At 45.8% G+C, this 15,705-nt stretch overlaps 1 protein-coding gene across 2 annotated transcripts in view; it reads left to right on the forward strand.

The window, feature by feature from the left end:
• Positions 1 to 15,705, forward strand: part of GFOD1 (Gfo/Idh/MocA-like oxidoreductase domain containing 1) — a 105,065-nt gene that overhangs the window by 62,136 nt on the left and 27,224 nt on the right. The window contains exon 2 of one of the 2 annotated variants that reach the window (XM_086370807.1): positions 10,501 to 10,641. The exons of the other annotated variant lie outside the window; for it this stretch is intronic. Coding sequence (XP_086226933.1) covers positions 10,501 to 10,641 — 141 coding nt within the window. The remainder of the gene's footprint in view (positions 1 to 10,500; positions 10,642 to 15,705) is intronic. 2 annotated transcript variants of the gene reach the window in all.

The raw sequence follows: 15,705 nt of genomic DNA on the forward strand, positions 1-15,705 counted from the left end.
CTCTTATCCAGCATTCAGACTGAGGACTTCAGTTCATTAGATGAGGCCCACGCACATTAGGGAGGGCAATCTACTTTGCCCAGTTCAGTTTAGAGGTTAATCTCATCCAGAAACACCGTCCCAGATACCTCAGAATAAACTTTGACCTCATATCTGGGTGCCCTGTGGCCCAGTCAAATTGACACATAAAATAACCATTGCTGTGGGGTTCTCTGTTTTAGGGGTATTGTCCTTTCTTTTCTTCAACAAATCTAAGCATGTAATTTTAGCTGCTGCTGCTGCTGCTAAGCCGTTTCAGTCGTGTCCGACTCTGTGCGACCCCATAGATGGCAGCCCACCAGGCTCCCCCGTCCCTGGGATTCTCCAGACAAGAGTGCTGGAGTGGGGTGACATTGCCTTCTCTGGTAATTTTAGCTACCATAACCCAGTTTTCCAAAATAACAGTTTGTTCTTACACAGCAGCCCCTCTGAAAGAGGTCTGATGTTCCACACTGCCTCTGTCTTTTTGCACCACCATCCCTGGGGTGTTGTTTTTGGCTTTGTGGCCCAAGATGGCCTCACCTCTGTCAGTATTCACACAGGAAGGGGAGAGATGGAGAATTGCACCATGGGAAATTTATACTTTACTTCTACTCATATCCTATTGGCTGGAACTTAGTCACATGGCCAAGTTCCAATTTACTGTAAAGGATACTGGGAAACAGTTTTTATTCTTGGCAACAGAGGAGCCTGGCAGGCTACAGTCCATAGGGTTGCAAAGAGTTGGACATGACTAAGCACTGCACACAGGCTTTGCTGAGACCCCTGCTTGGGGCTGGAGATAGAGGGCTGAGTGAGATACAGTCCTGCCAGTGGTCAGTGGGGAGATAGAGCATGTTGTGTATTAAGTCCTGCCACAGGGGTAGACCCAGGCAACCCAGCTAGAACATGGCAGTCGAAGAATGCTTCCTAGTGAGCCGCTGCATGTCATTTTAAAGGGCAATTGTGTTAGGCCTGATGGGTTGAGAGTCCATTTTCTTAAACCCCAATTTCAGATGGATGTGTATTTTTCCCTTCTTTGCCAGTCAGAAGTCTGAATTCAGAAGGTGAGGTTCAGATTTTGGCATGTCATGTCAATGAGGGGATCAGAAATATTCCTGGACCCCCCGCATTGGTTTAGTCTGGGATGAGGGAGTTCTGCAGTCCCAGAAGGAATGCGGGCGTCCTCTCTGTGCATGGGGAGGCTCCTGCTGGCTTTGTGCAAGATGTCCTGTAAAGGGTTTCAGGGTGGGGGCTGGGGTAGGAGTGGTGGGAGTGAGAATTCTTACATAACGTGGTAAACAGACAGCAAGTGGACGCTTTGTTTTCCATTAGCCAGGGAGGCGTTTTGTTTCCACTAGAAATGGGAGCAGACGTGAAAGCAATTAGTGTTAGTGGCTTTACCATGATGTCCCTGGAGCCAGCACAATCCTGGGGCCAGATGTCTGTGTTTTCCTGATTCCTTGTTCAGAGAACATTCGTGAGTTATTTCCGCCCCTGCCCAGCCCACCTCCTGCCAAAAAGACCCAAAATATCACAGTTGGGAGAACATAATATTCCTTGAAGAGCAGAGGCAGAAGGGCTGCTTTTGGAGCTAGAGAAGGTACCTCAGAAGCTGGGGAGGGGAGGTCAGGATCAGTAGGAAGATCCTCACCCCCGGGCTGTTCAGGCCACTGCTGAGTAGGGCCCCAAGCTTGAAGCAGAGTTGGATAATAGGAGTGGTGATCGCTCAGCCTCACCTACTCTTCTTTGCTTTTCTTTCGACCCTGTCCCGTCCCACCCCCAACATGCATGGAGTTGTTTGTTTAGTTGCTAAGTCATCTGTGACTCTTCAGTGACCCTGTGGACTATAGCCTACCAGGCTCCTCTGTCCATGGGATTTCCCAGGCAAGAATACTGGAGTGGGTTACCATTTCCCTTCTCCAGGGGATCTTCCCAACCCAGGGATTGAACCCTGAATTGGCAGGTGGATTTTTTGCCACTGGGTCACCTGGGAAGCCCATGCATGGAGTAGGGAGGATGGAAGTAGAAACCATAGCAGAAAAGAAAGCTCTGAATATCCTCTCTTCCCCTGTGCACTGGAATCATATGATCTCAGGTTCACTTCATCTCAAACTTCAACATGACCCTTGTCACCACCGTGACCACCAAAGCCCCCGAATCTGCCACTTAAATAGTTTCTAATGTTGAGGTTCTTTTCCTGTATAACCCCACTTCTTCCTTTAAGGTCTCACAGTGCATGGTTTGTCATTGGTTTTTCCATTTCGCAAGCCAATGACCATGTGTGGCTGCTGACTACTTGAAATGAAGCCATTCCACATGAAGATGTACTATAAATGTAAAATACGCACCAGATTTCAGGCACTTCATTTGGAAGAAGAATATAAAACATGTTTCTTTTAAACTTTTTTCATGAGACTATTAGAAAATTTAAAATCCCACAAATGGCTTGCACTTATAACTTGTGTGATACTTCCATTGGGACAGGGCTGGTCTATGTTATCTTTTAAAATATTTCAGAAACATATTTTTAAGTTATTGAAAGTATTAGAACTTTAAAGTCTTCCAAAACTTTAAAAGTCTTTAAAAAAAAAAAAAAAAAGATGAGGCTCTCCAGACATTTGTAAGAAGAAAGTTGGACAGTCACCAAAAATTTCTCTGCATTTGAAATAGAGCATAGAAACTTAATCACCCTGAAGGACCAGACAGTGATGTAAACAAGTGAGATATGCCTGAGGTTGTGCAATAAAGGAGGGCTTCCCAGTGGCGCAGTGGTAAAGACTCGCCCTGTCAATGCAGAGACGCAAGAGATATGGGTTCGATCCCTGGGTTGGGAAGATCCCCTGGAGAAGGAAATGGCACAACCCACTCCAGTATTCTTGCCTGGGAAACCCCATGGACAGAGGAGCCTAGTGGGCTACAGTCTATGGGGTTGCAAAGAGTCAGACACAGCTGAGTGTGCACACACACATACATTAAGGAATGGTGGGGCTTGTGGTTCACTGGGATGAGGTACCTCATGTGAAAACATCCAGACTCAAAAATTGTAAGTGCTGGTTGCTCCATAGGCAATGTCTTCAGGTAGAATTTGGCTCAGAGGGCTCCAGGATGCTATTCTTGGGGCCTTTGAAACAAACTGTTTTACACTACAGATTCCATCAAAATTACCCATTGCGGAGAATTCAAACCAAGTTTTGTAAATTGGAATTTCTTTTTTAAATCTTGAAGTGGCCTTTTACATTTTGCACCCAAGTCCACATGTACACTCAGTAGCTTACATGTTCTTGTACCAAGAACACGGCTGACAGTGAACTCACAGGGCCTGAGTTCATGTTTTGGGAGATGCCAGTGTTGCCTCATATAGTTTTTTTTTAACAACCCCATGAGGCTGATTGTATCTTCATTTTCAGTGAAATTCAGCCAAATTAAGCCATCTGCTTGGCCATAACAAGGAAGTGGCAGAACCAAGGTTTAAGTCCATGGAGTGTGGATGCCATGGTCATATCCTGCTAACACAAGGGTTAGTTTTAGCTTTTATACGTAGGTCTTTGATTCATTTTGAGTTAATTTTTGCATGAGGTTAAAGTCCAACTTCATTCTTTTGGATAAGTATATCTAGTTTCAACATCACTTGTTGAAAAGACTGTTCTTTCCCCATTGAATGGTTTTGGCATCATTGTTGAAAACCAGTTAACCATAAGTGTGAGGGTTTATTTCTGAATTCTCAATTCCATTTCATTGATCTGTTTGTCTGTCTGCATGACAGTACCACACCATCATCATTACTATAGTCGTAAGTTTAAAATCAGTGTGTATCTTCCAACTCCTTTTTTAAGATTGTTTTTGCTCTTCTGGGTGTATTTTCATATGAGTTTTAGGATCAGCTTATAAATTTGTAAAAAAAAAAAAGAGGGAGATTTTGATACAAATTGTGTTGAACCTGTACATCAGTTTGAGTAGTATTGCATCTCAGTAATATTAGGTCTTCTGATCCATGAACATAGGATATCTTTCTAATTACATAAGTAATTTCTAATTTCTTTCAGTGTTTTTTTTTTTTTTGAGTTTTCAGAGTACAGGTTTTACATTTCTTAAATGTATTTCTAAGTATTTTATCCTTTTCAATGCTATTATTAAGACTTGTTTTCCTAATATAATATTCAGATCGTTCATTTTTCAGTAAAATTTTAACTATTTAAGTAGCATCCAAAGTACTGATATGACAGTCTACCTATAAATACCTAAGTTAGCATCTGTTAGTTCCCTCCTTCCCTCACTTTCCAATTAGCCACCAGGCCACTATTGGACTGATAATAATTAACAAGAATTGCTTGCTCTCATTTACTACACAACCCAGATTGATATTTCTTTGATTCTGTCTAGAACGTCTCCTCATGGCTGGCCTTTTCAAATCAGGATTCAAACAAGTCCTCCCCTTAAGACTGGCAATCGTGTCTTTCAAGTCTCCTTCATTCTCTAATGGCTCCCCTTTTCTCTCCTTCTGGAATTGAGGATTTAAGTCTAATTCAGGCACAGTGAGTCTCTGACCTTATACAAAGCTAACATCTACAGTCAGATGGTTGTTGTTTAGTCACTTACTCACGTCTGACTCTTTGTGACCCCATGGACTGGAGCCCACCAGGCTCCTCAGTCCATGGGAATTTCCCAGGCAAGAATACTGGAGCGAGTTACCATTTCCTTCTCTCGGGAATCTTCTCCACACAGGGATCAAACCTGCATCTCCTGCATTGGCAGGTGGATTCTTTTCCACTGAGCCACCAGGGAAGCCTAACATCTTCAGTCAAATAATCCTCATTAAATGGAATCAGAACCCTCCTGCTTCATTGCAGATAAAGAAATTTGAAACAGAATTATTTCCTCCGGCAGTAGGTCCGTGGGTCTGCACAAGTGTGTGATGTTGTTGTTGGCTCTCCAAGCACCTGTTGAGAAATAATCCCCTACTGAAGGTACTGGACATACCACCATTGTTTGCTACCCCTCCCCCCATACTTGAGCAATAAAGACTAACTGTTCTAGGGGGTGATACAGAAGGCTGTTGCTCATCTCACTTTACTTATTAGGATAGAGAGTTAGATTCCCCTGCCCTGGGAAAGAGTTTCCTGCTCAGGGCCTCTTGTGTTCCCACTTCTCCTCCCTAGCCTCCAGTTACCAAATGTGGTTTTCTCTCTGTTCTTCCAAGTTCTTGCCTTTTTTCATCATTTAAAATATTGGTCTAGAAGGGATTTCCCTGGTGGTCCAGTGGTTAAGAATCTGTCTTCTGATGCAGGTTCAATCCCTGGTCAGGGAACTAAGTAAGCTCTCACGTGCTCCGTGGCGTGGCCAAAAAGTAAAAATTAAAATATTGATCTGGGAGTAAGACACAAGTCTGCATTTAGGGTCAAAGCAGGGCTCACAAGTGGAAAAATCCCTTAAGAGTATGGCATGTGGCTAAAAAACCAGAATCCTGCGTTTGTGTTTTTCCATTGGCAGCACTCCATTCTGACCAAACGTGTGTGCTTTTAATCATTGTATGTTGGCGGATTACTCCTGACTCATACCATTCCTGTGGGGGAGCCATTGAAATATCCCCCCATCCAGAGTAGTCAGGCACCAGTCCATCAGCACAGAAGCCGCCTTAGAGTTTGGCTGTGGAGCTGCCAAGCCTTCCACTTGCTGGACCTTTGGAAGGTGGGAAAGGGTGTGGTTGGGGAGATACTCAGAAGGTGGGAAAGGCTGCGGATGGGGAGATACTCAGAAATCTCAAGGCAGAGGCTAAATTTGAGTGACTGTGTGCTCAGTCATGTCCGACTCTTTGAGACCCCATGGACTGAAGCCCGCCAGGCTCCTCTGTCCAGGGAATTATCCAGGCAAGAATACTGGAATGGGTTGCCTGGGGATCTTTCTGACCCAGAGGTCAAACCCTTGTCTCCTGTGTCTCCTGCATTGGTAGGTGGATTCTTTACCACCACACTACTTGGGAAGCCAACTGATAAATACATGTTTTAATTTTTTTCCACCTCTAATTGGCTGTGTACTGGCAAAATATTGGCCCCGGCATCATGGCCACTTCTGTGTCCTAGCTTGCGCTGTGTCTGTTGTAGAGCCTTCCCTTTTTATCACGTCTTCACACGCTCTGCAGTACATTAGGAGACCAGAGGTCTCTCCTCTGCATGAAAATCTGCATTCTTACGGTTTCATAGATGATAATGCCTTTAGGGTGAAATTCAGCTTCTTAGTGATTACTTGATTTTCTGTGTAGAGGATTTTAGAAGAAAGAGAAATGATGCCTTGGCCTACCCAACAGGGAAAATGCCGAAGACATCACACACACATCCTTCTCTTTGTCCCTCTCTGTTTCTCTCTTTACTTAATGGATGTGTGCTTTACATTCAATAAAATGCATTCATCTTCAGTGTGTAGTTTGAGTTTTAATAAATGTATGTGCCTATGTAACACCACCCCAGTCTCAGAATATAGAATATTTCCATCACTCCAGAAAGCTTCAAGTGACCTTGGAGTCCATATTCTACCCTCCCAGCCCCAGCCTGGTACCCATTGCTGTGCTTTCTGTCATGCCAGCTTACTTTGCCAATTGAACAGTCTCAGATAAATAGTCCTAGAGTGTGGACCCTTTTCCATCTAGCTTCTTCCACTCAGCCTAGTGTGTCTGACATTTCTCCATCTTTCTCCATGTCTCGGGAGCTCATTTGTTTTTTTGCTGAGTGGATTCCATTTTATGGGTGTACCACAATTTCTTTATCCATTCAGCCACTAATGGACATTGAGTCGTTTCCAGTTTGGGGCTTTTGTAAATAAAATTGCTATGAATGTTCATGTTCAGGTCTTTTGTGTTGCTAGATGGTTTTATTTCTCTTCGGTACATTCCTGGGAGTGGAGTTGCTGGGCTTTAGGATTGATGTATGTTTTACATTCTTAAAAAATCTGCTTGCTTTCCAAAGTGCCTGTGCAGCCCTTTTCTTTCAGATGCCTGGCATTATTACTCACTGGCTCATGCTTTGCGCTAGAAGAAATAAAGAGAATGAGCAGAGTCGACTAATGTGTGCCGCTTTTTTGTCAATGGAGAGATTTTTTAAAAAGACTCTGAGCCCCTGAATGCCCCTTGATGGTTCTTGTTCTGGGGCGCTGGTCTGAACTCTGGCTCATCTGAACCCTGGCTGGCAGGAAAGTGAGAAGTTTCCATTAACTGAGAAGCTGAAGAGGGCTAATGTTTTATATAGATATATGTGTGTATGTATATTTATATATATGTATATATAAATGCATACATATATAATGTATATTATATATAACATGTAATATGTAATATTTAATATTATGTGTTATATATACTGTATATATTGGTGTTGGAGAAGATTCTTGAGAGTCCCTTGGACTGCAAGGAGATCCAACCAGTCCATTCTAAAGGAGATCAGCCCTGGGATTTCTTTGGAAGGAATGATGCTAAAGCTGAAACTCCAGTACTTTGGCCACCTCACGCGAAGAGTTAACTCATTGGAAAAGACTCTGATGCTGGGAGGGATTGGGGGCAAGAGGAGAAGGGGATGACAGAGGATGAGATGGCTGGGTGGCATCACCGACTCGATGGACATGAGTCTGAGTGAACTCCGGGAGTTGGTGATGGACAGGGAGGCCTGGCGTGCTGCGATTCATGGGGTCGCAAAGAGTCGGACACGACTGAGCGACTGATCTGATCTGATATATACTATGTATTACATGTATAATAAATATTATATCACATAATTTATAACAATATAGTAGCTAGCATAACACAGCTAGTGGCTGCCTACGCCAGGAGTCAAACACAGCTGTGAAGACTCTAGTGCTGGCAGGTTTTCCTAAACCCAGCTTCTCGGACTTTCTTTTGAAATGTTTAAGAAAAGGGAATGCATCCTTAAGGAGACAGAGGGAGTACCTGGGGACGTGGTTTCTAGGGAGACATTTCTTCTTCTAAAAATTAATACAAAATGTGTATTTGTTTCCACATGTCTGTGTTTATTTTGATATAAGATATACTTAATATAAAAATGTTCATACCCCACCTCCCCCCACAAACGGTGCAGCCAGAACGCTCCAGGGAGAGGCACACGGGCCAGTGTGTCCTGGCACGTCCCCTGCGGGAGCCGCATCTTCTCGCAATGCGTCCCACTCAGGCTGAGTTGTGCTTTGGCCAAATGTGTTTCCTGTTCCCCACCTGCTCTCCTGGTCTGCCTTGTGGCTTCTGATGTGGCGGATGGAGGCGAACGTTTGCCCTGCCAGGTGCTGTCAAGGCCCGCAGTCTCTCCCGGGTCCCCTCTGGGTTTTATCATCTGTTCTGCCTCCCAGCCTACAAGCTATGGCAGGGGCTGCCCCGAGATGATGGAGGGCCTGGGAAGTGAGGAAGTGAAAGCAGGCAGTGGCAGGGCGGGTGAATTTCTCACAGCGGGCTGGCTATCCTCCGGTGGAGAGCAGAGAGGCCTGAAGCCGGACGCCCCTCTTTCCCTTCGAGGCCGGCTTCTGCGGGGCCCACAGTCCCCAGTCACCGCTGCCTTCTCCCCTGGAGAATTATTCCTGGTCCGTGCCCCGAGCTGGTGACGTGATGGTCGCAGGCACCCTGGTCCTTGTCTCAGCGCTTTTCTCAGCGGGCCTCTCTGTGCTCTGAAGGTGGGGTCTCCCAGCGGATCACTGCACACCTGTGATCACTGCCCATTCAGAGCGTTTCCCCTCCTTCTGGGAGGTAACTGTCCCTCCCTCTGACATGAAACATCGGGCGTGTGCTTCCTAAGGCTGCTGTAACAAAGAGTCCCAGGGACTCAAAACAATACGGAGTTACTCTCAGAAGTGAGACATCTGAATTCAAAGTGCTGACAGGGCTGCGTTCCTTCTAGAAGCTTCGGGGAGAATCCTTTTTTCCAGCTTCTAAATGCTGCCTTGGTCGTATTTGGTAATGACTTTCTCACATCCCTCCAACCTCTTGATTCTGTGACATGTCTCCTACCACGCATTCTGATCTCTTTCCTCCTATGGATAAGGACCCTATGATGACATCAGGCCCACCTGGATAATCCAAGCTAGTTTCCCATCTCTAGATTCTTACCATTGTCCCATCTGTCAAGTCCCTTTTGCCATCCTATAAGGGAATGGTCATAGATGCTGGGGATTCAGATGTTGACCTTCAACCTATCACAACAGGAGACAGCATCTTTGGTACTAACTCCTGGGAAAGGCTATGTGTCCTGTAGGAGACCATGCTCCTGGTACATCCTACAGACTCGCAGTGTGGCATGCACTTTGAGAGGAGTGTTTGAAAGCAGGTGGCCACTCAGACCGGAGTTGACATCCTGACCTGTGACCTCTTGCAGGTGAAATAGACTGTCTCTGAGCCTCCACTTGCTCATCTGTAAAATGGAGGCAGTCACCTAACTTTGCAGGGAAAAGTAAAGATAAACATCTTTACTGTGGCCAGCAAACAGTAGGTGCTCAATAAAGGATGCCTAAAATCATTTGGAGAATTTCTAGTGAACTGCCTAGAACAGAGACCAATGCTGCTCCTCAGCTTGGTTTGCATGTTGAGGAGTTTCATAGGTATGTCCGTCTGTGGTCATGAAAAACGTACTAAACATGTAAATGCTGTTCCCCAGGCTCCCGAGTTCTAAGTCCACTTCTGCACGTTTGAAGCAGGCAGGCGATGGTGACACCCTAGGATGACCTTCCTGCGTTGCCCTCTGCCCGCCCTTACTCACCCTAGGGTCAGCAGCTGGCACATTTAGTCCCAGAGTCAAATTTTTCTAGAAAAAATGAACCCCAAGTTTGGCCTGGAATTGTCCCACCGCACCCGCCTCCCCACCACCCCATGCCCAGATCCCAAGGGATAACGCAAGCCGGAGAGGGCCCGCCCAGGGAAGGTCCCACCGCACCGCGCTTGCCCCCGCCCCCCCATGCCCAGATCCCGGGGATAACGCAAGCCAGAGAGGGCCTGCCCAGGGAAGGTCCCACCGTAACCCCCAACCCCTCCCCGCGCCTCCCCCACCCCCATACCCAGATCCCAAGGGATAACGTAAGCCGGAGAGGGCCCGCCCAGGGAAGGTCCCCAGCTTCCCCTGCTTGTGACTGTGGCCTTGCTCAGCTGGGAGTGGCGCTGGCTGGTATTTACACCCAGAAATTTCTTTTGGGGGAGCACAGCCTAGGGACCTCAGGATGGCTCCCCGCCATGGTGGTGGCTTCTGGGTTCTTTGTCGCTCATTCATGAGTGAAGACCGGCAGCCGGGCACTTTCCACGACTTATCTTTATTTGCTCCTCGGGGTATTACTGCCTGCATTTTACTGACGAGGAAGCTAAACTCCTGGGAGGCTGACGCTCTTATCTGAGTTTGCACAGCCACTAAAGGGCAGGCCTGGCATCTGCCCAATGCCTAAGCCCGTCAAGCCTGTAACACCGCTTGCAATCTGAATTTCTGGATAACTCCTGAATCTCTTCTATTACAGGGAAGGAAAAACAAGATTCCTCTATCAGAGGCCAGGCCATGATATATGAGTTTTATCAAGTGATTTATAGGCTCCTTATCACATGCCCCGTGCGTCTTGGCAGAGGGCCATGCCCAAGGCCACGGCTGTGCCAACTGCTGGGTGAGTCCCTATCGAATCTCTCCTGACCCTCCTTCTGGAGCTTAGGCCCCCACCTCCATCCAAAGGATATTGAAAGGGTTATTTTTTTTTTTTCCTTTTCAAACAAAAATCCTAATTTTATCTAGTCCTCTTAAAATTTGTGATGCACTTAAAATTCAGAGAGAACAAAAGCCAATACTCTGAGAAGCCACCCTCCCATTTCCTGCCCACAGGCCCCCAGTGTTACTGGTCAGGGTTCCCTTCCAGAGATATTTTACATAAACACAAGCAAATATATATAGTTATCTATGTCTTTCTATACAGATGATATTATACCAGGCATATTTTTCTGCATCTTGTCCTTTTTGTATAACTTTCCATATCCTGCATGAAGAGCTGTCTCATTTTTATGTGAAATATAAAATTTACATAAAAATTGTGAAAAAGATCATGTTTAATGATAAAGTAAGTCTTTTAAAAATAGGCTACATGTTTATCAGTTAGCCAGCTAGCAAAATACCTATATATTATTCCTTTAAGAAACTGGCCAAGGAAATTCATGTACTATTTTGTAGAGTCCAAATTAATTGAATAAGTAATGATGGCCACAACACGAAAAGGTTGTTTTGAATCAATCTTTTTTAAAAAATTTGAAATTCAAGCAGCACAACTTGGTGCTTATTATTAAAAAGAAATGCTTCAGTAAGTTTTAGTGTCATTAGATTCCAGAGAAACAAGAGCGGGAGAAGATGGTGTTTGGGGGAGCCCCATTCTCCACCTGGATGGAGAGCTGTGATGCAGCTGTGTTCCCGCAGGGCTGCACAGGACTGGCCCATGGGGGCCTTTCCACAAGGATGCTGAGCCTTCCACTCTCCTTCCACAAGGACTATGGGCACAGAAAGCCCGTGTTGCTTCTTTTCTTGACTGAAAAGCTCTCTGACTTCTGTTCCTATTGGTGGCTCAGACGATAAGAATCTACTTGCAATGTGGGAGACCTAGGTTCGATCCTTGGGTCAGGAAGATCCCCTGGAGAAGGAAATGGCAACCCACTCCAGTATTCTGGCCTGGAGAATCCCATGGACAGAGGAGCCTGGCAGGCTACAGTCCACGGGATCACAAAGAGTCAGACACGACTGAGTGACGAACACGCTCACCATTTTATCTACTCACCCCCTCCCCAGTATGAAATGAGTCAATTATCTGAGAGAACCTGGGGCAAAGTGCACTGACCAATGTCCACGCAAACATTAATGGCTCATAGAAGTACTGAATCAGAGAAACCTTTTGCTGATGGAGAGGGTGATTGCAGCTTCTACTTACTGTGTGCAGTGCCTGGGTAACAGGGTGCTTAATGTTTTAAAACCATCAAAACAGAACCACACGGCAGCACATGGGATGAGGGGTGGTGACTGGCACATTGAACCTCTGCTAGGATAGTGGGCAGTGAGGTCTAGGCTGGAGGTGAGGATGGAACACAGGGTTGAAACTGTTTTGTGTTTTTGACAAGCACTTCTTGCCCCTAGAATCCTTTTCTCTTGCTCAGCTCGGACATGAGGCTGAAGCCCCATCCCTCATTTTGTGGATGAGGAAGGAAATGCACAGGGGCTGGGCTGGGGTCTGGGAACAGGATCCACATGAAGTCTCCACCCACTCCTGTCCCCCACCTCGTACCCACAGACACTGACTACTCACCCCTGACAGCAAGGTGTGTGTGGAAGGGGACGCTGCCTGTGAAAGCCATCGGGCAGAGCAGCAGAAGGTGTTCGGTGAGAAGGGCTTTGTGGGGCTGGCACACTGGTGGGGGAGTGCGTGATAGCCCCCAAGAGTGGCTTCTGCCAGGTGAATGATGCTTCTGCTGGCTCTGGGTGGCAGGCGACAGCCCCGTGTCCCCCAAGGAGTACGAGGCTCCTCTGCAGTCTGGCTGGGGCCACTGCAAGTCAGGTCTCCAGACAGTGGCCCTGGAACTGCTGATTCTCTCCAGCACAAACACAATGCAAGTTTGTTTGTCTGAGCTTAAAAATGGGAATTGGGGTGAGATGGAGGCTCCCTGGACATCAACATAATGACCTTTTCGGGCCTGGGAATAAAAGGAGGACAGAGGTCCATAAACACAAAGCTCTTGTTTGAAAAAATTAAGGGATAATTGCGCAAACTCACTACCCTAAGGTAACTGATAAGAGTAGAGGCTTATAAACTGCTGTTTGATGGAAATGGGGCATGAAAAAAATCTAAAGGAGACGTCAGCTGCACAGATAGGGCAGAGATAACTAAGGAGGGAATAGTTCATGACTTTATTCTTGCATATTATTGTTTATTGTTATATTTGTTATTTATTATCATTCTGCCCTATGAGTGCTTTAACTTCACAGAGACCATTCTTCAGGCTTTAAGCCTTTGAAGAGGCTGAGTGGCTCTTGTTTTAGACACAGTTCTTTCCCTGCCCCTCACCTATATGACTCTGTTTAATACAGTTCTTCCCTCTCTTCTCTCACTCACTCACCCCCAACAGAAATTGACCTGCTTTCAAAAGTCACTCACCTGTTCAATGAGCTAACAGGACAGTTCACAAGTTCTACTCAGAAGCCCCTTGATGACTATTTAACCTTAATACACCTAAAGGAAAGAAAAATTCTGTTATTTCCTTTTCCAGCCTGGCAGGAATGCATGATTGGAGACTTCTCTGAGCCCCATCCCACTATCTTCCTGTCTCTAGCACCAAGCAGGACTTAGCCACCCTTCCTTGTTGCAGAGTGATCGGTCTTAACAGAAGGTCCCCACCATCACCACTTGCCAGTTTTGTCGTTGTTCAGTCACTAAGTTGTGTCCAGCTCTTTGTGACCCTATGGACTGCAGCACGCCAGGCTTCCCTGTTCTTCACTATTTCCTGGTTTTGCTCAAACTCATGTCCATTGAGTCAGTGATGCCATCCAACCATCTCCATTCTCTGTCTCCTTCTCCTGTCCTCAGTCTTTCCCAGCATCAGGGTCTTTTCCAGTGAGTCAGCTCTTTGCATCAGGTGGCCAAAGTATTGGAGCTTCAGCTTTCAACATCTGTCCTTCTAATGAATATTCAGGGTTGATTTCCTTTAGGGTTGACTGGTCTGATCTCCTTGCAGTCCAAGTTTTAAAGACCATTTAAAGATAGTTCCATGCACTCCAAGGGGGCATTTTTAGCTTGCTGATGTCATCCACAGTTAGTTAGGACCAGAATCCTGTGGGAGTGAGTGCCTGGGTGGGTCCTCTCCTGCCGGGCCTCTCTGGAGATGCTGGCACAGGCCTGAGATGAGAATGTCAGGCTCACCGTGGGCCCACGCCTCCACCCCCACCCGTGAAGCGGCTGCAGCTGTTGCTAAGCAACCAGTTTATCTGCGCTGTCCTGGTCAGCAGATACAGAAGCAACTCCTGCTAGAGAGTTCCAGCTGGGAGACACCCAGGCGCTGGAACGTGAACTCTGCTAATGCCTACCACCTCTGACCCTCCCCTCTGTGCTGAGAGCCCCTCCTTCCTGGAGGTATGAGTTTGCCTTTGGAGACTGGGAAAAAAAATGATCTAGATCATTGATGTGCTAATAGATTCAGCTTAAACTCAGAAGTTTAAAGTGATTTATACCTAAAGTTTATATCTTCATGTGTCTTCAAAACCCTTAAGAGGCAATTGATTGTATTACTCTGCGTCAGAGAGTTCAGAAAATTGTGTTTATTCTCTAAGATCAAGAAGGTGCCACGCACGACTCTGCCCACCCCAGCTGGTGGGACCAGCTTGAAGTATCCATAGCCCCCATTTCACTCATGGTTCTCTGGACCTCTGCGGATCTTTAAGGGCTTCTTCAGGTCAGGTCCAGATTCTTCAGATTCAAACGTTTATGAGGATCAGGTACTAAAAAGTGTCTACAGCGAGCCACTTCTATGCCAAGGAGAAGCCAAAGTATTGATAAGATGGCTTCTGCCTTTAAAGAACTTTTTTTTTTCCTTTTTCAAACTTTAGACTTCTTATTTTGTGTTGGGGTATAGGCGATTAATAATGTAGTGGTTGTTTCAGGTGAACAGCAAAGGGACTCAGCCATGCATATGCGTGTATCCATTCTCCCCAAGCCCCGCTCCCATCCGGGCTGCCACATAATACTGAGCAGAGTTCCATGTGCTATCCGGCAGGTCCTTATTGGTTTTCCATTTTGAATATAGCAGAGAACTTCTAATCACGGGTTGAGGAGGGACTATACAGAATGCTCTAGAACAAAAGTTCCCCAACGTTCTCCATTCATGGTGCCCTTAATGTCTCAGTAATTTTTTCATGGTGCTCCTGGATCTGGCAATTCCATTTAGTAAGTCCAAATAATAAGACAGATTTGTCCCAGATACTTGAAAAAATAGCACCTAAATTGAAGGAATAAAAATATTTGCACTTCATTCTTAAATGATCAGATTCAGTTACACTGGGATCCGAGTGCATCAAACCACAGAAGCAGCTAGAACACTGCACCCTCATTTCCCAGCCTGCCCTGAGTTTTGCCTGATATTTCTGATTGTTTGTTTGGTTTTTATCACCGCGACTGCTGAAAGCCAAGCTTCACAGAGGTGGGAAGCTGTCGAAAGGCAGATAGTGTAATTCAGGATTGAAACTGTGAACCTTCTGAGGAGTAGCTCCTGCAGTGTCCAGCAGATGTCAAGTACCGTTACTGTGTTTTCCTCAAAAATGAAAAATACACTGCCGTTCCCCAGCAAGTTCAGTCTGGGACCACTGGATACCTTGGGTGCCGAGACATTCAGGCTGGGAACTATGGTTCTAAAGCACAGACACTAGTCGTGGAAACTACAAGACCAGGCAGAGCCTGGGCACCTCCTCCCATTGCTTCCTCAGGAAAGCCCTCAATAAGTGTTCTTGGGTTAAATGAATAATTACATGAGAATCCATGACGACAACTGGATTCCTCTGCAGTCGTGTTTTACTGCCTATGAAGTTGGCTTTAGAATTATAATGTACTTTTGTTTTTCCTTTTTTTTCAGTTTATGAATTTTTTAATGTATTTATTTTAATTGAAGGATCATTGCTTTACACTATTATGCTGGTTTCTGCCATGCATCAACAT

The sequence above is a fragment of the Bos grunniens genome, chromosome 23 (genome assembly GCF_055505025.1).
Source record: "Bos grunniens cultivar Pamir isolate PY7600 chromosome 23, Bosgru_T2T1.0, whole genome shotgun sequence".
Classification (NCBI taxonomy): domain Eukaryota; kingdom Metazoa; phylum Chordata; class Mammalia; order Artiodactyla; family Bovidae; genus Bos; species Bos grunniens.